General features: G+C 40.0%; 1 protein-coding gene across 3 annotated transcripts in view; it reads right to left on the reverse strand.

Moving 5' to 3' along the window:
• Esr1 (estrogen receptor 1) overlaps positions 1–24210 on the reverse strand; it is a 325828-nt gene that overhangs the window by 116261 nt on the left and 185357 nt on the right. For all 3 annotated transcript variants that reach the window (XM_070010912.1, XM_070010911.1, XM_070010913.1), the window contains exon 5: positions 14475–14810. In XM_070010912.1, the coding sequence (XP_069867013.1) occupies positions 14475–14810 (336 nt within the window). The remainder of the gene's footprint in view (positions 1–14474; positions 14811–24210) is intronic.

Consider the following 24210-nt stretch of genomic DNA (forward strand, 5'->3'; position numbering starts at 1 on the left):
TAGAGAAAGGGGAATGAGAGAAATAGATAATTTAGGAGACAGCACACATGATTCATTTGTAGATTTTTATTTTGAGGCATGTTATAAAGCTCTTTTATTGCAATTTTTATACAAGTTTTTTTAATCCTATAATGACTATCATTCATGAAAAAAATACTATAATGATGAGCCAAACTCTATACAAAATACCCATATGTATATCTCTTAGTACAAATGAAGCAGATTTTTTTTCATTCATGAGAAGTACTGGAAGATAAAATTGAAGAAATCTTTCAAAGTAGCCTTGCCTGAAGAAAAATAATAATAATAACAAACTGACAGGGTCTTTTGAGTGTCCAGTACAATGAATGCAAATGAGCATGTGATTACGAAACTTCAGCGGTAAATGAGCCGGAACACTTCAATGTGGGATGAGTTGGTGGTAGCAAGTCGTATATTTTTCCCCCCTTTTAGTTTTGGCTTGTTTTGTTTTCCTTTTTTCTTTTTCTCCTTGCTTGTGGTTTTGGTTTGTGTGGGAAACAACCCCAGTCACTATTTAATTCCTTGTAGGGCTGTGATGGGGAAAGGCAGTATTTGAAAAGAGAATTATATGAACCAGGAGCCCAGTGCCACAGTGGGGTTGTAACGGCTGCAGGCTGAGCAGGAAACCCATGGAAGCCTGGCTGTTCCAGCTTCCTCCTGCAGGGGCCAAGCCTCCAGCCTCCCTCCACTCCGCCCAATGACATCATCGCAACCCCCTTCCTCCTCCTGCATGTTCCAATTCTTCCACCATTCCTTCCCTCAAGAAGTCACTCCAATGGCACCTCCTCCCCACCACTCGCTCAAAATGCTCTTAACAAAACGGACAACTGTGAGTTCTCTAACATGAGCATGCCACGCAGCTCTTTCTCCCTCCATTTCTTTGGTTTTGAAGATGCTACAATATAGATGGGCTCCATGTCAGCCTTCTTTGTCAGACTCTCCCCTCGCTGATCAGGTATTTCAAGTCTCAGTTTTTGGGTTCCTCTTTTTATGTTCACTCCTTGATGATCTCATTCATCATTTCTAGATAAGGAAGGAAGGAAGGAAGGAAGGAAGGAAGGAAGGAAGGAAGGAAGGAAGGAAGGAAGGAAGGAAGGAAGGGAATCCTATACATTTCAATGGCTTATGGTCTCCTGCCTAGTGAAATCTACCCTAGTATTTGGTTGCTCTCATCGAATTCAATTCAATTCAATTTTTCTTTCGAGCAGGAGGTTAAGAAAGGCCGAGTCAGACCACCATTTTGTTCAAGGCACCCTGGTGAACTCTGAGTCACTACCCAAGGGGAGGAAGACCCCCTCCTCTCCCCCCCCACACTCCAGCTCAGCCTTGCAGTCTGAAGGAATGCAGGTCCACACCTTCCTCAACAGCTGGAGGATAGGCTGGAGGCCCCCTGCGCGCCTGCACTGAGGCATGTCCAGGAAATGATGCAATATATGAAAGAGATTGAGAAAGGGACTAGCCTAGGGGGGGGGCAGTTGGGTGAAGGGGGGAAGAAATAAGGAAAGAGGCCTTGATTATTTGACCTAAGAACTTTCTTTTTTAAAGAAAAACAAAAAAAATGAGAAAATAGGTATTTGCATTCGGGCACTGGGTAGAAAAAGCGTACCGCACCAGTGATTCCTAACAATCGAGAACTTGTGCTTTCACAGATGACTCAGTCATCTTTCACTAGGCTTGATTAATGCAGTAACTCCAAGAGGGAGGAAACAAGCTGAGCTCTACATCTGAGAAGGTAGGAGCTGGACATTGTATTGCCAAAATGGCCAGTTTGTAGGTGAGTGATGTGCTGCACTTGTACATTCAGCTCAGTGGTCCCAAACCTCCTTACTGGCCCCTGCTTCTCATCAAGGCGCCTATGGCCAAATGCACACAGAGTCCTGTAGTACCTCTTCTGATGGAAGCAGTAGAGCTCTACTTCAAATACATCATCCTTCAGTTCCAAAAAGAGACAAAGAGAAAATGATGCACAGGCTTCAGCTTAGCAACGATGATGCCTAATGAATATTCAGTCAGTCAGTATTCAGTCTGAGCGCTGACAGGACTTGGTAGGATAAGGCTTCCTGAAGACAAGTGAGTCATGTCTCTACCTGCTGTGCCCTGGACACCTCTGCTGATGTAGACAAAACTTTACATCAACCATGAAATGTTCGCAGAGATAAATGTGAATATGCTCATTCTGATTTTATATATATATATATATATATATATATATATAGTGTGTGTGTGTGTGTGTGTGTGTGTGTGTGTGTGTGTGTGTGTACACAGTATAATCATGTATATTTAAAATCCCCAAAATCAAAATATTTGAATGGCCAGAATGTTTTCACAGAGCTATCCAACTGTAGCACTGTGAAATATTTTGTGTGTGTGTGTACACACACACACACACACACACACACACACACACACACACACACACACACACACACACATGCTAGTAGGAGGGCTTGAAGTTAGGGCCTGAGTGCTGTCCCTTAGCCTTTTAACTTGAGGCCAGTTCTCTACCACTTAAGACATGTCTTCATTCCAACTTTTTGGTGTTTAAATGGAGATAAGAGTTTCACTAACTTCCCTGCCTTAGCTGTCTTTAAACTATGATTCCCAGGCCTGGGAAGGTGGCTCAGTGGTAGAGCGCTTGCCTTGCATGCATGAGGCCCTGGGTTCAATTCCTCAGAACCACATAAGCAGAAAAAATAAAAGCTGGAAGTGGCACTGTGGCTCAAGCGGTAGAGTGCTAGCCTTGAGCTGAAGAGCTGAGGGACAGTGCCCAGGCCCAGATTTCAGGCTCCACGACCGGACCCCCCCCCCAAAAAAAATAATAATAAACTAAGATCCCCAAATATCAGTGTCCTGAGCAGCCTGGGTTACAAGCTTGAGTCATGAATATGAAATAAGTTTTGCATGACAGAATAAAGCAGCATGGTGTGATGCTCTTACAGCCCCCAGTCAAAAGCCACTGCCTGCTGTTTGCTCTTGGTTCATTACATGTTTGGTGCCTCTGCTTTGTCTGTCTGTAAAATATCTACAATCATGAGAGCTTGCTCCCCACCTGACCCTAGCATAGATTGTATGTTACTGTGTTCTAATTCTTTTTTGAAAATGATGATCCAGAAAATATTGACACTCAGTAAGTCAGGATATTCATTAAATAGGATGTCTAATGCTGAAATTATTGTCTGAAATTCACTGTTGTAGCAGACATGACTATTTGCCCACCAATTATTCTACTCTACTTATTAGCAGGGTTCAGATTTCATTCCAATGTGGGCTCAGCATGTACAGCATAAAAATTAGAGTCCCTTGCATGAGGTGGAGCTTAAGTTGTAGCCAGTAGTCATAAGATTGAGTGTTGAGTGAGACTTCCAGAGAGATTCCTTCAAGGAAACTGCTTCTGCTGGACATGGTGGTGTATACCTCTAACCCCAGCTTCAGAGGACGTAGAGATAGAAGTGATATCATCCAAGGCTTTCCTAGGACTAAAAGGGTGAGCTTGTAGATGAAAAACTAAAGCAAAAAGAGGAAGGAGTACCTGCCTACCAGGGGTTAGGCGCCAAGGCCCTGAGTATTGCAAGAAGAAGAAGGAAGAAGGAGGAGGAGGAGGAGGAGGAGAGGAAGAGGAAGAAGAGGAAGAAGGGAGAAGAAGGGAGAAGAAGGAGAAGAAGAAGGAGAAGAAGGAGGAGGAGGAGGAGGAGAGGAAGAAGAAGAGGAAGAAGAGGAAGAAGGGAGAAGAAGGAGAAGAAGAAGAAGAAGAAGAAGAAGAAGAAGAAGAAGAAGAAGAAGAAGAAGAAGAAGAAGAAGAGGAGGAGGAGGAGGAGGAGGAGGAGGAGGAGGAGGAGGAGGAGGAGGAGGAGGAGGAGGAGGAGGAGGAGGAGGAGGAGGAGGAGGAGGAGGAGGAAAAGGGAGAAGAAGGGAAAAGGAGGGAGAAGGTGGGAGAAGCAGAAAGAAAGAAAGAAAGAAAGAAAGAAAGAAAGAAAGAAAGAAAGAAAGAAAGAAAGAAAGAAAATGAAAAGAAGAGCAAAGAAAAGATCCAAAAAGAAATTGTTTCAGCAGAGCATACCCCATCTTTTCCTTCTGGCCTCTCAGATCCCACGTTGTTGCTGTGTGTAAGGTAGCCATGAGGGCCGACAAAGCCACTCTGGCCACACGAAGCAGGAGTTAGTCTGCAGAAAGCCTCGTGCTAGCACAGGAAACAAGAAAACCTGTAAATTTGTTTAAAGGGGGCTATGAATAACCATTTATGTGTTTGGAAAATCACTTTCATGCTAAGGATTGTCTCTATAATAGAGAGCATGAATTCAATTAAGTATATTATATGTATACACATAAATAACACATAAAATCCCTCTGTACAATCAGTATATGCAAATATTAAAAAATATTCTCTCAACGTTCTCTTGATATTTGTTAGGCAAGACATTTAAAAGATATTTAAGTGAATGGCTCTGATTTCATAAGATTGGGGACAGGAATTTTGATCTGTATGTACTAGATGCTAATTGACAATTTGATGACATTTAATCATACACCTATAGATGCACATCTTTTAAATTTCAAGTATGTTTAACACCCTGAGTTGAACCTTCTACTTCCATAGACCCAATGCCAAAGCAGCACAACTCTGGATCAAGAATTGGCAGAGTTCGGTATCAACCCAGGCAAAGATATTTATGTTTTGTTTTTAGTTTATATCTCTGAATTGCAGACAGCAATAAGGAACACCCAAATGTGATGATGATATTCCATTTGTGGACTATTCCTGATAGGTACAAGAAGGAAACCTCTGACAGATGTAACTTGAAAACATACTTTAGAAAATATCCTTCTATAGCCCAGCCTTGAGTGACTTTTTTTTTAAATTCAAAGCATTTACCTAGCACTTTCAAATGCCCTAAGCAAATTTAGGCAAGCATCTTGACCAGGTAAAAAGAACTACATTATGGTAAGACTCACTATCTCAAAAAAAAAAAAAAAGACACTTTCAACACTCTCTAGAGAGGAACTGCCCACCAGATTATCAGATTTCATGTTTATAAAATAGTCACATAATGCACACAGGTAGTACTACAAAGAGAAAGTTTCATTCTCCCCAGAGAAGGATACTGCCACAATTTTTATTTAATCTCGTCTTTTCTTTAGTAATTGCCAATCTACTTGCTTTTTTTATGTTAGGGACTCTCCTTGGTACAATCAAGTGATAAATCAAAACTGGAAGACAAGGTCACTTGTTTTTGCAAACTAAATCACAGTGACTTTATTGCGAGAAATTTCACCCAGAGCTTAGATTTTTAACACATCAGCAATCTATTTAGGAGGGGAAAGGTTGCTGAGAGAAATAGCCGTTTGACTTTGAGCAAGGCCTGGGGGTGTAGCCCAGTGGAAGGACACGTGCTTAGCATGTGCTAGGGGCCGTAGGTTCCACCCCCAGCACCAAAGAAAACAAAGTTGAACAAACTTCATAGACCAGAGACACAATGCAATCTAAAGGTTTCCTAGAGCTTGGTTCCCAAGCAGAAAGCATAACTGAGGTCCCTAGTCCTTCCGAAGATGAGGAACTGCACACCTGTGGTGCAGCCTTTGCAGGGATTCAAATGAGATGAAGTCCCCTTCCCTCCCCCCATTACCGTTCATGTTTAAATACCATAAACCAACAAAGGTCTCTACCAATGCCCTCACTTTCATGCTCTACACTGTGTTGGCACAAGGGAGGGTCCTGTTTACCCGAATGACTCTTGCCTTTCCTATATGAATCACCATGGGAAAATATTACACTGTCTTCTCTGGGAAATAAATTATTTGGCTTAGAGAAAAAGAGTACATTTTAAAGCTACACAGTCTACTATTTTGCAGTCCAACCACCTGCTTGAGACAGTATGTTTATTTTTATGTTCATAAAAAAATTGCTTGGCCTGAGTAGGGGGTGGGAAGAGTAATATTGGTGCCAAAAAATATAAAAAGCCAAGTTTATCTTGTTTAATGTAAAGATTACAGTGTAAACCTTTTGATTAAATTTCTCTGGTGCCGGTGAAAGGAAGAATAACAGAGTGGTGATCTGAAATAAATCTCCAACGTAGGTAGCAGGCTCCTTTAGACTGTTATGGATTACATGAGGAGTAGAAAAACAAGTACATTTCTTTTAATTCTACTCTACTACAGATTCCTTCCCATGCACTCACTGTTTTCTGTATCTACCTAATTAGATCTCAGGAGAGACAAAACCAATTTTCTCTCTTCTTCGTAGTTTTTTCTATCCTCTAAAGAACAGAGACAAAGGTCCTCACTGAGGTTTAACTTCCATTGCACACACAAGAAAAGTACAAACTGAGCTCCTCCACATTGGCACTTAGAACACAGAGATCAGCCACACTGCTCTACATAGACCTACTGGGACCGAATTCAGGGATCTAGATACAAAATAGTTTAAACAAACAATCCCCTAGACAAGTCACATATATGCTAGAGACACCACACAGTTGTAGGGCCTTTCTAAGAACTCAGCTATATTATCATCAGTATTAGTAGTCATCATACTGAGAAATCTCCATTTGTGAAAAATTGTATCTCAATTTAAAAGGAGAACATTTGTCTTGTCAAAGAAACGTGTACCCCTTCATACATATATCTATGTTTAAGTTAAAGATATCCTTACTATAATTTGACTCGTTTAATAGAAATTAACTTTGTACATCTACAATTTTTAAGGAACAAATAGGTACTTGAAGTGAAATAATTTTGGATGGCAGCAATACATCATCTTTTATTTCAGAGAAGAAATTCGACTACCATTTTGTCAAAAGACAAAATTACAACAATTTAGACATCTTAATTGGCTTTATTTTGCTATTCTAGAATAGGTCAACATTTCATTCCACAAAACAGAGTACATGTGAGGCTGGCCACGGGAGAACAGGTTGATTTTATGGACAGAGAAAGGCTAAAGAAAGCAGAAACTAATAATAAAAAATGGATTGGTCATTTCAACATTGTTCTTCTTGTGAAGAGTGAACAGGAAGAAAGAACAATGGAAATATTACTAATTGATTAACATTAGATTACTCCAGGTGACTTTTGGTAAGAATTAAATGATATAATTAGTAAATAGATTTCATTGCCATGACATTGAATGGATCTACTGAGCTGCTACTTCTTTCTCTATTGTTTTCTTGGATTGTCAGATAACAACTTGGTTTCAGTTTGACATTAGTATGAATAACTCCATTTTGAGTTTTTACTCTGTTCTATAAGGGCTTTCTATAAAAGTCCAAAATAATGGCCTTTTATAATTTTTCTAACAAATGAATCATCTAGCAACAAATCTACCAGGAAGGAAATAAGGAAACAAGAGCTATTTCTATGTTTTAGGTGCCAGTTAACCTAGTTCTGTAGTACACATCTGGCAAGATATTTTGCACCAAGGACCAGCTGACTTGGGAGGATAAACTCAATTCAAGACTGTTTTAGTGACAAAATTGTAAATTCCTGAGAGGAAGTAGAAGTTGTGCTGTTCCTTTAGGCAAAAATGAGCAGAGAAATCTTGATAGGGAAAAGAAAGCAGGAATTCAAAGGAAAGAAAGTAAAATAGACCCACTGTGTGAAAAAGCGGTGTGGCAGGAGGTCAGGGTGGACCAAGGAGATTGTCTGAGTTAAGGAGTCGGTGTTGTAAGGATGGGAAACTCTTTTGTAAAAAGATGACTCTAGCCCATGGCCTGTCTCAAAAAGGTGAGCCTAAGGTGAGCCATCAGTAGAATCTGGCTCTACATTTTAAGATTTGGAGGATATTTTAAGATCTCAATGCTCAGTTTTTAATAGACTAGTGTCCCCCTTAAACATGTATCCTCCTAGAACATACAGAAGACCACCTCAGATGGAAACAGGGTCTGAAGGAAGACATAGTCAAGTAGAGATGATGTCATACTGATTAGAGCAGGACTGAAATCCAATATGGTGGGTGTCCTGGTAAGAAAGAAATTTGGACTCAGCCGCACAGGGAGAACAGGTGAGATGATTTGGCAGCGCAAGCCAAAGTACCAAGGATGCCCACAGCTACCAGATGCCCACATGTCCTTGGAGAAAGAGTGACACTGTCCACCCCTTGAATTCCAGACTCGGAACTCCAGACTCTGCTGTTTCATACTTCCTTGTTTGTGGTACTTCGCTACAGCAGCCTTAGGAAAGTGCTGCTGGAGAGTCTAGCGATAGTTTACAAACAGTATTTTGGTAGTAACGAGTAAGATAAATTGAAAGAGAGAGATCCCGAAAAAATATAAATGGAGCGGCTAGCATGATAGTATAATTATTCAGTGTTGGAACAAAAAAAAATCAAAAAGAGCTAGAAACTGGTGGCTCACATCTGAAATCCTAGCTACTCAGGAGGCTGAGATCTGAGGATTGAGGTTCAAAGAAAGCCCCAGCGGACGAATCTGAGAGATTTAACCAGCAAAAGGCCAGAACTGGAGGCATGGTTCAAATGACAGTGTGCCAGCCTTAAGTGAAGAAACTAAACAATTGCACATGGACCCAAATTCAAGCCTTAGTATCAGCACAAAGACAAGAAGAAAAGGATCTGGACCAAGATGAAGCTGGTGGCAACAAAACAGAGAAACAGCATAAATCTAGGGATGAAGAACAGCCAGGGGAAAGGGCACCCCAAAGTTGGGCAAGTTAGAAGAAAGCAAGCCCTGGCAAGAAAGCAAGTGACCCGGAGACGTAAGAGAGCCCGCTGCTATGGATGAGAGGGAATGGGAAAACTACTCATGAGCTTTCAGAGAAGTTGGTGAAAATGTGCTTAACCCTTGCCCTGTCAGGTAATGAAATTAAAAACTGAATATTGAAGGGTTGAGGACCTAAGGAAAGAAATCCACAAGCATAAGCTTAAGAAAGTTAATGGCAGAGGTGAATATTTTTGCATAATCTAACTTCCCCAGTTGGTTAAAAGTAGCAGGGGCCACTGTTGGCTCACGCCTGTAATCCTAGCTATTCAGGAGACTGTGATCTGAGGATTCTGGTTTGAAGCTGGTTGGGACAGGCAAGCGCATGAGACCCTTTACCTCCAATCACCAAAAAAGCTAGATGTGGAGCTGTGGCTCAAGTGGTAGAATACCAACCTTGAACAAAAAAAGCTCAGGGACTGCTCCTAGGCCCTGAGTTCAAGTCCCAGTTCTGGCACACACACACACACACACACACACACACACACACACACACACACACACACACACACACACACAGAGGAACAGGACCACGAGGGCTCAGTGCTGGACAACTGATAACTACAATGGTGGGGTAGGGGGGGGGCTGGGGGTCTGGTACCTCTTCTTTATGTTCTACTGAGGCAAATCTTCACTAAGTCACCCCACTGCTTCTGTCTAGCACGTGTCTCCACTAAATGCCCCAAATATCATGAAGTTTTGTCTTTTAATCTCAAAAATAATGGGGAGTTGCTAAATATTTCTCTTACAGGACAACCAAATCCTACCATACAGTAAGTTACCATAAGTGAATAGTTAACTTCTTTTCTTTTCTTTTGCATTTGAGAATTGGGAAAGTGAGCACAAATGTTAACTAATGTTAACTAACAGTCAAGCCTTGCACTGTACTTTAAAAGTTCTCAAGCTGGAAGGAAATACTAAGAAAGCACTTAAATTTTGCATTTCAATTATGAAAGAAGTCTTAAAAACACTTCAGGACGTGGAATGAACCATCTGTGTACCCATCTGCACAGAAGATGATAGGGGGCCGGGTCTCACACTGTATCCTAGGAGGAAGGCCAATGCATCAGACATAGAAGAAAAAAGGGAAAACCACGAAAGTGCCAGGTAAAAGCATTCTTCTGTTGGTTATCCTCTTTTGACAAGATATTTACCAGGTAGAGTCAAGGAACTGTTACAACTCTGAATCTGCTTTAAAGCCAGAAGTAAAGTAATCAGCTTGTGCCAGACAATGGAAGGAATGTCCAGGAGTAATGATTAGCCAGGCCTCCCCTGCATGAGCCAAATGGTCCTCTTGAATCAACAGTTTCCTTTATACTTCAAAAATACAAAACTGGCAGGGTGCTGGTGGTTCATGCCTGGAATCCTAGCTACTCAGAAGGCTGAGAGCTGAAGATGGAGGTTTGAAGCCAGCCCAGGTAAGTCCATGAGACTCTTATCTCCAATAACTACCAGAAAACCTGAAGTGGCGCTGTGGTTCAAAGTAGTAGAGCACTATTCTTGAGCAAAAAAGGTCAGGGGCAGTGTTTAGACACTGAGTTCAAGCCCTACAACCAACAACAACGATGAACTGTCATATATATTATATGTACGTACACACATACATATATGTATGTGTATATATAATATATGTATATGTATATTATAATGTATATATGTATATCTACACACATATATATACATATATACACATATATACATATATAATATACATTCCTGAGGAATATTTTAGGGATGAAGCGTTGAGTCCCAGATATCTGAAACAATCTGAGATGACATTGGAAACAACATAAAACTACTGAAAATCTGCGCATGTCCAGAAAAAGTGGGTCCTCGACTCTTGAGACCACAAATGCATGTACACCCAAAAGGAAATGGTAGGGAGAGTCAGGGCACAAAAGAAAGATGCAACTCGCATTGGATGGAGAGAAGCCAGCAAAGAAGGGAAAAGAGAAAAGTGGCTCTCCTGCCACCAAAGAATGAGGTGTCCCCATGAAAGTGCATCCTCTTCTTCATTCCCTTTCCTGAGCCTGGCCTCCCTCTGACCCTTCTGAGCGTCCCTGCTCTTTCTGGGCCTTGGCCCTGTGGCTTGTGGAGTTCTCAGTCTTTTGAACACCAATCTTGAAAAGCTTGCATTGAATAAAAATTCAATATATAAAACCACGGCACAGACAAAGCTTGCACTAAATAAAGATGCAACCTTTGGATCTATAACACAAACTTAAAGAATGAAATTGCTTTTTTTTTTTGTCGGTCATGGGGCTTGAACTCTGGGCTTGGGCGCTGTCCCTGCGCTCTTCAGCTCAAGGCAAGTGCTCTACCTCTTGAGCCATAGCAACACTTCCAGTTTTCTAGTGGTTTATTGGAGATAAGAATCTCAGACATTCCTGTCTGGGCCTGCTTTGAACTGCGATCCTCAAACCTCAGCCTCCTGAGTAGCTAGGATTATAGGTGTGAGCCACCAGCGTCTGGCTGAAATTGCTTTTGAGGTATGATTTTAGTGAGTTTCGAAAAGGCTTGATTTTTTTCCTAAATCAAGGTGACAGCTGAGGTGGTACTTTTCAAGCTTCTGGTAAAAAAAAAAAAAATCATACATCTTTCATTATCACTGAATCTATGAACCAATCATTCAATGATACAACTCAGTGTGAAACAAGTACTAAAAATATAACATCTTTGCAGTAATGTTTTTTTCTCTTTTTACTTGTAGCTAAATGATGATCCAATGGTTGACTAGTTTCAGTATGTGAAGGTTAATAGTAAATTAAGATTCAATAATACAAAGTAAATGTCTACCCTGCTAGTCTTGAGCAAAAGAAGCTCAGGAACAATGCCAAGGCCTTGAGTTCAAATCCCAGGACTGGCAAAAAAAAAAAACCAAGAACAAAAAAATAAAGTAAATCTCTACCCATGAACAGACAACAAAATGCCTACAAAAACTTGCAAATTAGGGGCAAAAAAAATAAAGAGAAAAACATCCTTAGCTAGACATCTAAATGCAGGAATATAGCATGTGTTGTCAAAGCTGGAAATATGGGCTTTATCCATTTTGTTATTGCTTTACTTTTTGAGATTGCAAAGGGAAAAAGTAATTCTTTGATACCATCTTTAACCAGATCTAAATATAAGTATTCTATAGATTGGCATCTGACTGTCATACTTATATGATGTATTTTAAGTCTGTTTGTATCTTCATCTTTAGTAAAGAGACATACAAGTTTTGGAAAATGGCCAGATGTTAAAACAAAGAAAAGTTCAACCTCTAAATTACCAACACTCGAGAATTCTAACAATATCCTATTATTTAAAAAAAATACTGCTAGCTAGGCTCCAGTGGGCCAGGAGGCTGAGATTTGGGCATCAGAGTGTGAAGCCAGCCAAGGCAGGAAAGTCTGTGAGACTCTTATCTTTAATTAACCACCAAAAAGCCACAAATGGAGTTGTGGGTCAGAAGGTAGAATGTTAGCCTTGGGCACCCAGGGACAGCCCCCAGGCTCTGAGTTTAAGCCCTAGGACTACCAAAAAAAAGATTACTACTCTTAAACTATTGACACATAAATGTAACATTTCTATATTCTATATTTATTAGTGTGAGCTATTGCTTTACATGACAGATGATATTTGGATATACAAAGTCTATTCAAAATGTGGTTTTCATTTTCAGAGGTTTTCCTGAAGAACTTTTCCATCCCTCATTTTTTTATCCTTTCCAATTCAGAGATCATTTTTTTTTATTCTGGTGGCAAGAAAGACAAATGACAGGTAGACAAACACACATACACACATACATGGAGTCATGGAACATGGAGAATATTATCGATAGGAGACCAATCTGAGAAATAACTCATCAGCGATTTTGTCATTTTGTATACATCCTGGAGTATATAATTTCACATACAACTATGACTCCACCATCATCGGTGAATTAAATCTATAGGTGCTCTTCTGTATATGTGTTCTGTTGCAAACCAAAATGTCACTCTATAACATGTGGCTTCATATTTGCATTTTGCCTTCATAATCCTTTCTTTATTCCAAGGATTTTAGAATCCTTTAAATCAACATAAAGATGGCTGAAAATAGTTTCATGATGTATCTCATTACCATCTTTAGTTTTGAGTTGTACAATGGAATAACCCTACATAGACATACTATTTTCCTCCATTGAGGTCTGTCCCTGTTTTATTTCCAAATTCAAAAGAATATTGCTATAAATCCTTCATCTCCTTTTGAACTGCATTCTAGTTGTTTCAAGTGCTTTTTAAATTCATGTAGCTAGACAAGCTACTGATAAATATGAAAAATATTTACTTGTGGGTTAAGAGGGAAGCCCAGTGGTAGAGGACTTGCCTAACATGTGCAAGGCTCTAGGTTCAATCCCCTGTGCAACATCACACACCAAACAAATGCACACACAAACACACACCTGGGTGTGTGCTGAGTGCTCTAGCGCCAGAAATTCATAAGGGAAAAGACATGTTTATAGAACAAAGCTCAACAGCATCCAAGAATTAATTGTCGAGGATATGGCCATGCATTTGTTTACAAAAACAAGGTACAATAGATACAAATATCAGGGGAAAAATCCTTATAGGCCTATGTCATTCAGATTCCAATTTTTGTGTAATGGGGGGGGGTCTATGCCACATCAGAATGATAAGATATATAAACGCAAAAACAAAGCTTATAATTTCAAAGATAGCCAAATACCCAAGACTTTTTGTTTGTCAGTTGGTGGGACCTTAAACATCTAGATTGTAATAGATCCAGTGTTTCCAAGTAATTCAATCTCCATTACGCAAGGCACCTAGACTGTCACAAGTTTGGATCATGGTAGTGCCAGCTCCTTATTCAAATGACCACATGTTTATGTGTTGATATATGTAAACACACTTAAAGTTATCTAAGGCCAGATCATTACTCAACTTCTAACATCCCAATGATGCCCTCAGAAACACAAATAGAAGACTCTATATTTGTTTGGTTACATAAAGAAAAACATCCCTATGTTATACATAAATCCTACATCGATTCTAGTGAAGGGAACTGATGAGAAAAACTATGTAAATCTATGATACATTTGATCAGAATAAGCTTCTGGATATCGGATAATGGATATGTTGGGAGCTCAGAAGAATGTCACTTACATACTAACTAGATTTTTTTCTCTAAGAATGACAGAAATACCACTTCTGAGAGAATCAATGAAAGGGCTAACTCAGCATTTCAATCCCTGGACTTTTCTACTACCCCATTGGGTTTCCTTTTGTCCTAAAATATGTATAAAGTATGTTGGATAAATAATTGGCAGCCAGTAAATAAACTTTGCTATTCTCCCTTTTGTTCAAAAAATATTTAAAAAGACAATTTTTTCAGAAAAATAAGTATTGGTAAATAGAAATGTTTTTAACAAGGATCTTCAGTATTAAAAACCTACATAGATCACTAACCACCTTTGATATTGTTACATAGGAGGCATAAAACCTGTATCATCTAGTGTCCCTCCAAATCTTTTCAGCAAATGAGTTCCAAAGAAGTTATGTCAAGTCTGGATTTGGAAAAGTATTCTTTTCCTTAAATTCCAAGAGAAATATAGCCTATGAACCCTGAAAAATAAAATCTGGTTGTCACCTCAGTACAAATTAAATAATCAAACATGATTTCATCTTCCTCCGATATTTCTCCAAGACATGACAGCCAGTTCTTGAAAAGCTATTGACTCCTACAAGTGGAACTTGGTTTCCTTACCTGGCACTCTCTTTGCCCAGTTGATCATGTGAACCAGCTCCCTGTCCGCCAGGTTGGTCAACAAGCCCATCATGGAAGCTTCACTGAAGGGTCTAGAAGGATCGTACTCAGAATAGATGATGGGGGGCTCAGCCTCCAACAAGGCACTGACCATCTGATCGGCTGTCAGGGACAAGGCTGGGCTGTTCTTCTTCGTGTGCTTAATCACCAGGGGGCTGGGCCACAGGTTGGCAGCTCTCATGTCTCCCGAGGGCCCCACTTCATTCCTGCCCTCCACGTCATCTCTCTGGCGCTTGTGTTTCAACATTCTCCCTCCTCTTCTGTCTTTCCGAATGCCTGAAAATGCAGGGGGGACAACTCATTAGTCAATTTTCAGATTCTTGTGCCCTTTCATACAAAAACTACCTTCAGAGCTAACACTGGTCCTGGGGTTTGAATTCAGGGCCTGGGCACTGGTCTTGAGATTTTTTTTAATGCTCCAGGCCAGTGCTCTACCACTTGAGATACTGCCCTACTTGGGGTGTTTTGCTAGTTAACTGGAGATGAGAGTCTCATGGACTTTTCTCACCAGGCTGGCTCCAAATCTTGAAGATCTCAGACTTGTAAGTAGCTAGTAGCATGAGCCACTGATCTACAAATTCAATGCGATATCTATCAATATTCCAACCTCATTCTTCAAAGAAATAGAAGAGGCAATCCAAAAATTCATATGGAACAATAAAAGACCCCGAATAGCAAAAAGGATCCTCAACAGAAAGAACAGTGCTGGAGGAATATCAATACCAAATTTCAAACTCTACTACAAAGTCATAGTAATCAAAACAGCTTGGTACTGGCACAAGAACAGACCTCAGGACCAATGGAATAGAATTGAAAACCCAGAAATGAACCCACACACCTATAGCCATCTAATCTTCAATAAGGGAGCTAAAAAAAATAGAATGGAAGAAAGACAGCCTCTTCAGTAAATGGTGCTAGCAAAATTGGTTAATCACCTATAAAAAAAAACTAAAGCTAGATCCTTATATATCACCGTGCACAAGAATCAACTCCAAATGGATCAAAGACCTCGGAGTCAAAGCAGACACTCTGAACATTACAGGATGGAAGAGGAGAAACCCTAGGTCTCCTTGGCACAGGCCGAAATTTTCTTAATAGAGACCCAGAAACACAACAAATCAAAGAAAGGTTGGACAAATGGGATGGCATGAAATTGCAGAGCTTCTGCATGGCAAAGGACATAGCTAGCAAGAGTAATACAAAGCCCACGGATTTGGAGAAGATCTTCATTAGCCATACAACGGACAAGGGTCTCATATCTAAAATATACATGGAACTCAAAAAATTAAATCCCCCAACAACAAACCCTCAAAGAAACAACTGCCCAATAAATAAGTGGTCTAAAGTCTTAAAGAGAAACTTCTCTGAAGAGGAAAAAAGGATGGCCAATAGACACATGAAGAAGTGCTCAACCTTCCTAGCCATAAAAGAAATGCAAATCAAAACAACATTGAGATACCACCTCACCCCAGTTAAAATGGCTATAATCAAGAACTCTAATAACAACTAATGCTGGAGGGAATGTGGACAGAAGGGAACCTTACTGCATTGTTGGTGGGAGTGTAAACTTGTTCAACCACTTTGGAAAGCAGTATGGAGGTTCCTCAAAAGACTTCACATAGAGCTTCCATATGACCCAGCAATCCCACTTTTGGGCATTTACCCAAATGTTCACAAACAAGACCACACTAAAGCTACCAGCACAAGTATGTTTATTGCATCATTATTTACCATAGCTAAGATATGGAACCAACCCAGATGCCCCTCAGTAGATGAATGGATCAAGAAAATGTGGTATATATAAACAATGGAATTCTATGCCTCCATTAGAAAGAATGACATTGCCCTATTTGTTAGGAAATGGAAAGACTTGGAAAAAATTATATTAAGTGAAGTAAGCCAGGCCCAAAGAAACATAGGTCCCATGGTTTCCCTTATTTGCAATAATTAGTATATGTCTGAGTCAAGCAGAAAAGGTCAGATAAGTTGGTGTTAGGGAAATGAACCCTAAGATATGTATTCAAATGTTTTGTCTCTCATGGGATTGTTTCTAACACATTTATAAGATATTTCTTTGTTGCTTTGTATGTCCCTCCCCCACAGTATAACCCCTACTTTCACTGTATTTGATGTTGTTATAATTTGTGGAGGGGAAGGGAAAAAACAAATAATTTAAATAGGGATACAGGTGGACCCATTGCAACAATGAGATGTACAAGTTGTTATGTCGAAAACGAACTTTACAACTTTGGTGGGGTGGGGGGAGGATGGGAAAGGATGGGAAAGGGAAACAAAGGAGGAAGCTACAATGCTTGATAAGAAATGTACTCATCATCTTGCCCATATAATTGTAATCCCTCTGTACAGTATTTTCACAATAAAAAAATAAAAAATAAAAAAAATGTATGAGCCACTGGTGCCCAGCTAACACCTATTATTGAAAAAATAAATAAATATTGGTAGAAACTAATTCAATAACTGGGTTCTCTGCAAGAAAAAGGGATTGATTTGTAGTATTTGTCAATTTTCATTGTGAAAATGCTGTCAACAAATTCAAGTCTCTTGTCTGACATGCCTGTACCATGTGTGTGTATGCGTGTGCATGTGTATATATGTAACATATGATATAAAAATATAATAACTAGTGATTCTTGAAATATGGTCTAAGATTGCTTCCAATATTCTTTATATTTCCATGCATATTCATTTAATAGCACACTAGTATTTTTAATAATGAAGGGATAAGCAAGATGATGGACTAAGACCTGCCACTGACAGTCTCAATTGTACACTGATGTGAACAAGTGTTCACACAGGAGAGTACTTTCACAAAAGCAAAAGAAACCAGGAGAGATCACAGAAACTGATTTTGGCCTAATAGCTTTTTCAAAGAATGCAAGAAGGGAAAGTTGCCCACATTACCTGTGCTTCCCCTCAGAGAGAAACAGCGTGAAGATACCTTTTGCTTGAGCAAAAGACAGGAGAGCAAGTACAGGCCCTACATTTGAACCTTAGTACCAGATGCATTACAGGGAAATCTAGCTGTGGGCAGAATACCACAATCCTACCATGAGCCCATTGCCAACATAAAAAGCCTGTAGACCTACCCGTGCACAAAATGAAAACCTAAGGCCCCAATAGCACAGAAGTATATTTCAGGCTGCATCACCTCCAACCAGCTGCAGTGGTCTTAGAGGGTGAAGACAAACCATCTCATGCTTCAGTCCTGCCTGTGCTATACAGCTCAGTGGAGTGTGGCATACTGGCATGAATTAGCTCTGAGGCAACTGGGGACTACCAAGCCCATTCCTCAGACAGCACAACACGGAGAGAGCTGCTGTCCATTGAGGGAGGAAGAGGATGGCAGATCTTCCATACTGGGGACATGCTACCTGACCACTGGCTTTGGATGCAGCAACGAGGCCTACACTAGTTTCATAAGGAGGCTTGAGAAGAAGACCACCCTTGTTAGGGATGTCCCCATCCATCCTTAAGCAACACTAGGACATGTTTATGACAAGAGTTTGGGACAGCCTTCAGTGACAAACAGTGGCTACACACCAACTAAAGACTGATGGAATGGCTAGACTTAGGGAATAGCAATGACTATAGGCCAGGAGCAAAACAATAAAAGTAGACAGCCTGCTTAGAGTATATGAAGATACACAGAGGAGAAACAAGGAAAAGAATGAATACATAGAACAGTAACGGGGCTATGGGACAGCATTGAAAGAACACTCAGGAATAGGTTCCATGATGACTTCATATGGACTTCTTTGTCAGATGATGAAATTTTCCTTCTTGTAGGAAATTAGAAGTCCTAGTATCAGCTAAAGCAGTTATTTGAACCACCATACCCACTGGAGGTTTTAAAACAATGCAATTCAGGTTGTTGAGTTGCGTTGACCCCAGGGCTCAGAGGAGGACAAATAAAATCCAGTGGGAAAGATCAGAAGAGTTTATTGGATGAAAAACTGTTAGCCAAACATGGGAAAGGGGATTCCATGAACACAAACAAATAATACTCTTCCCAACTTTCCCCAAATGTACTATTTTTCAAATGTCAAAATCCCTATGAAATGTACAAAATTATACATATTATGAGGTCATTTGCCTGTGACAGTATTCTAGGTTATGGAAGAAGAGAAGGAAGAAATTCCTATTCTACTTATAAATAGTAATTTTCCGCAATAATGGTGATATATACATATACATTCCTTTGTTTTATGTAGTTTGAAAAAATCTAATGAATGAAATGGAAGGTTAAAAGTTTATTCAGCTTTTATTTCTGTTGTTTATTTCTGTTCTGTCTTCCCCAAGGACCAGAGAACCGCAAAGGTCAGATCCTGACTCCAGGCTGTGTCTGGTGGGGAATTCAGATCACCAAGCGGGTAGTCAGAGCGGCATGGGTAACTGAGATCCAAAGATAAAACAGAAATCTCACTCTTGGCTGGCTCCCAAGACATTTTCCAGAATTATCTGCAGAATTCCCCCCTACTTTTCCCCATCTCTTTTTTTTTGGGGGGGGGGGGTCGGTCATGAGGCTTGAACTCTGGGCTTGGCGCTGTCCCTGTGCTCTTCAGCTCAAGGCAAGCGCTCTACTGCTTGAGCCACAGCGCCACTTCCAGTTTTCTGGTGGTTTACTGGAGATAAGAGTTTCACGGACTTTCCTGCCCAGGCTGGCTTTGAACCAGGATCCTCAGATCTCAGCCTCCTGAGTAGCTAGGATTACCGGCATGAGCCACCAGTGCCCAGCTTCCCCATCTCTTTTTAAAATGTTTTAATTTAATTTTTCTTCTTTAAATAGTTGTACAAAGGAGTTTCAATTCAGTATGTAGGTTCTTGAGTACAATGCATTTTCATCAGGGAATAAGACTAAGTTATCATTTTATAAAGCATAAGCACAGATAATGCAAATACTAAACAAGGAGGTTTTTAAGAATCAAAAAGTTTATTTGTAAGGAAATACTTGCTGGCGGCCAGTGCTGTACATGCTGCATGTGCTGGGTTGTCGTAGAGCACATTACCCATCATCTTCAGAATAATTAAGCAGTGTATTCAACAGTACCATGAAGGCAGTACGCATTGGGCAGGACAGTTCTGCTTGCTATTACCCCTCTCTAGCTGCATCACTGGTTAGAAAACACTTCAGGAAAGCAAATCTCTCCTTCTTTTAGCACTTTAAGATTAGCAAATTTAGATCCATGGGTTTTACATAGGGGATTGAGACACAGGAATGGAGAAACCCAATCTTCTTGGATCTGTCCAGTCCACTGCGAGTGTGAAATGGTTTGAGTGGTATCTCCTCCAGGCAAAACAACTGTAATTTCCTAATCACATTATTGTCAGGATTTACAGGGGCCAAGTGTCAAACCTCTGTGTGGTGTGGATTTGTATGATGGTAATCTACCCTAAGAGGTGTGAACCTAAGGGAATTTGCTAAGCAAATAAACACAAGCTCTGGGGATGAGAGCGAAAAAGGAAAGGAAAGATGGCCTGGGCACTTCCAGGGAAGGCAGCCTCTACAGAATCCCTACAAAGGCCGCCAGGTCCTAAGAGAGTCAGTGAAGATGCTGAACTTGAGGTTCAGTTCCGGCTATGGCAAAGGAGCTGAGGATAGCAACGGCTTAAACACCTGTGTCGCAACCAGAAAACAAACCAATCTGTCTTAAAAATGCAAATGTCTGAGCCATATTGAAAGACTTCTAATTATTTTAGAGTTTGTTTAGACATTTCTTTTATCAGTCTTCGCATTCTTTCCTTTGACCATGGACTGTCAGGAAAAAATTAATAATGCTTTTGGAATACTCACTAGCCATAGACTTCACAGAATTATTGGCTCCTAATGCATTCAAGTTTTTTTAAATTTTCTTTTATTGAAACGATCCTTTGTTTCCTCTTAAAATCTATGCCTCTGCAAAAAAAAATCTAGCATCACATCAGTAACATTATTTTTCCAGTTTCCTCCAGCTACCTCAATGTATGAAGTAGTTCAAACATTTGCATAATTACTTTTCTTTTGTTTCTCAATAATTTTACATTGCTCGCGAGGTACTAAAAAGCCAGATAAAGAAACACACTAAAAGCTTTTTTAATTCAGCATGTTGAAGGAAACAGAAGTACTGATTAGTTAAGAATTAATAAAGTCTGCAACTAATAAAACTCCTGCATCAATACTAATGTGCTCTTCATTCTACATAGCCAAGATAAACTGTACAAGGTAAGTTTGGCTGTTGTCCACCAGTTTACAGAGAAGCAAGAAGCTAAGAGGAGCTGTCATGCCCAAAGACATACTAAAAGGTTATGTCTGGTCCAAGCCCTCATACAGTACTATTGATTGCAAATCCTCCATCCAACAATACAAATGCAGATTATACTATAAAATATAATCCATTAGGTTATAGCATATTTTTAAATCATGTAATTATAGATTATTTTATGACTCCCTCTGAGTGCCAGATCAAGGAACAATCAATTTATCTGGTTCATTTCAATCTACTTGAGGTGGTCAATTATAATTGTTAGCATGATTGGGTTGAGAATAACCAGTTAAAATCCATGCCATGCTCTCTCAGCAACCACAGCTGAGGGCTGTCTATACACTTTCCAGCTGTGTTAGCCCACAGAATACAGGTTTGCTTCTGTGTGCTGTGCTTGGACTTGAAGCCCAGGGGTTCCTGGCAGCCGGTTTTTCTAGTGATGCACCCGGGGCACAATCTTGTTCCAGAATTCCTACAGACATCAGCTATCATAGTCCGTACTAGGGTTCCAGAGTGAGTATCTTAGTCTAGAAATGCTTTTACAAATTAGTTCCTCCTCTTTTCACTGATGGGTTTATTCACATAATTTATTTGCTTAGCAATAGATCCTTAGTGTATGAATATCAAATGTATTAAGATAGATTTAAAAGTTTTGCAAAAGATGCGCTAAAATTGATATTTCTCTCCTACCAACATCAGCTCTTGGAGTCTTTGCTATGGTATTCCTAAGATGGCACAACTCTTGAGAATGATGAAATGAATCTCGAAAGTTTTAAGGGGGATTATAGATCACTTAAATGTGTTCATGCTCATCTACCAGTTTATATTCATTCAATTTTAGTTTTATTTATTACTCTTATGGGGAAAAATCATTAATAACCAGACACTGCTCTGAAATATAAACACAAAGTCTGTACCCTTGTAACACATATTTTTGTGAGGAAGATAGATATTAAACACATAGATCAAATCAGGCATAAAGACATGTGGAGATAAAGACATTGGAACGGGAACGGGAGGACCTTGCACCAGAAAGTACTTCTGTCAGGAAGGGGAGACAGAGCAAAGACAGGAAGGACAGACAACTCTGCAGGTGGAAGGAGGACTCAACACCAACTGTCAGGGAAGGAATTGCCCTGAAGGGTCCTGGGAAGTGCCAAAGGTCAAGGCAGTAACAGTCATAAGGTCTAAGCAAAGAAGACCACACACGAGAGAGAGGCCCATCCCAGGCTGAGCCATGGAGAGAAGACTCACAGCATTCTGAAAAGGAGGGGGAGCTGCTCTTTGAAGGCTGGAGCTCCATCCCGCTCAGTGGTAGTATGCTTGTCTAGCAGCTGCAAGGCCTTGGTCTTGATCCCCAGAGCCAAAAATAAGCCTAGTTTTGAAGCACATGATTGACAGAATAGGACTTAGCGTGTGTGTGTGTGTGTGTGTGTGTGTGTGTGTGTGTGTGTTGGCTTGATATGGGTTTTTGATTTGAGGGCTTTTTGTATGTTTTTATTTGTCTTGTGTTGATACTAGGAGTTGAACTCAGAGCCTGTTCGTTTTTTCTTAAGCTGGTGCTCTATCACGTAAGCTACGTCTCTGCTTCTGGCTCTTGGGTAATTAATTGGAGATAAGAGTTTCTAGGACTTTCCTGCCCAGGCTGGCTTCAAACCATGTTACAGCTCAGCCTCTAAATAACTAGGATTGCAGGTGAGTCACCTGAGCCTGAGCAGATTTAGTTTTAAATCTGGGAGCACCAAAGAATAGTTCGTTTGGCTGGGAAGGTGGCTCAGTGGTAGAGCGCTTGCCTTGCATGCATGAGGCCCTGAGTTCCTCAGCACCACATAAGCAAAAAGAAAAAAGCCAGAAGTGGTGCTGTGGTTCAAGTGGTAGAGCGCTAACCTTGAGCTGAAGAGCTAAGGGACAGCGCCCAGGTCCAGAGTTTAGGCCCCACGACCGGACCCAAAAAAAATTTTAAAAAAAAGAATAGTTCATTTATTCTAAATCAGCAAGTTAGAAGTCATTGCACTGGATGATGTAACAGATAACAGGAGTTCATATGAAGGGGACAGGAAGAAAATGAAGATGATCTAAGTTTGGGATATATTTTGACAGTAAAATGAACAAGACTCACTGATGAATTGGATATGGAGTAGAAAGAAAGGGAAACAACTTTAATTAAGATGTCAAGGGTTCTAATAAAGAAGTAGACAATACACAAGAACAGGTGTGAAATAGAAGCAGAAAGATACAAATTCTAAGAGAAAATGAGAATCAAACACTAGATATTTAAAACATCATAATAGAAATAATATGTATGATGGCTGTCCAAGAAAAAATATCAGTGAGCTAGAAGATAAGTCAACAAATATATCCTAACATACAGGGCTGAGAGTGTGGCTTTCATAGAAAACACTAAGAAAAAGACAATCTAACAAAAGAATAGAAAGTTCAATGCTAGGGCTGGGAAGGTGTCTCAGTGGTAGAGCACTTGTTTGGCATACATGAGGCCCTGGGTTCAATTCCTCAGCACCACATAAGCAAAAAGAAAAAAGCCAGAAGTGGCGCTGTGGCTCACGTGGTAGAGTGCTAGCCTTGAGCTGAAGAGCTGAGGGACAGCGCCCAGGCCCAGAGTTCAGGCCCCACAACCGGACCAAAAAAAAAAAAAAAGAAAGAAAGTTCAATGCTATTAAAAGTTGATATTGTATAGAAAGATGTAAATTCTACCCAACTTACAGCCTCAGTGGTAAAAGGCTTATCATAGGAGCAAAGCAGGAAATATACAAGATGAATTTGAATCATAGTGTAGTGACAGAATGTGGGAATATGCTTCTAAGAAAAAAGAAGAAATAAATGGAAAAGCTCCACAATTATAGATATATGTCAAAAAGAGACGAGTTAATTGTAAGAACTCTCAATGAACAAAGTTAGAATGACATGAACAACAAAATAATAAAAACAATGTTGGCCTATACCCAAAGCATAAAATAGCCATGGACTCTGTGTGCATGTGTGTATGTGTGTGTGTGTGTGTATGTGTGTGTGTGTGTATTTTTCCTCCTTTGTATCTCCTGCTTTCCCTTGTCTTCTGAACTACTGCTTCTACTTATCTTTTCAAATCCAGCAAACTGTCTCCCCCTCAAAGATATTTCTCAACTACCTTACTAATCAATCAACAAAATACTGTTTTCATTGCAATGCTTTTCCTTCACAATATTTATCAAAATTACACCTGTGTGACTCCAAACTGATCACAGGGTTGAACCTGTACATCTTCAACAAAGGGTCGTCATTTTGTGAGCTCAGGATCTAACACAATGCACAGCTAATGTGTATTGCATTACAACTATCTTAGGATTATTATTATTTGCAGAGATAACAGTCTCAAAAAATTCTCTGACCACTAAAATGCTATCATGGTGAAAGTCACT

Source organism: Dipodomys merriami, unplaced genomic scaffold (genome assembly GCF_024711535.1).
Source record: "Dipodomys merriami isolate MVZ:Mamm:240054 unplaced genomic scaffold, mDipMer1.0.p SCAF_8, whole genome shotgun sequence".
NCBI classification, from domain to species: domain Eukaryota; kingdom Metazoa; phylum Chordata; class Mammalia; order Rodentia; family Heteromyidae; genus Dipodomys; species Dipodomys merriami.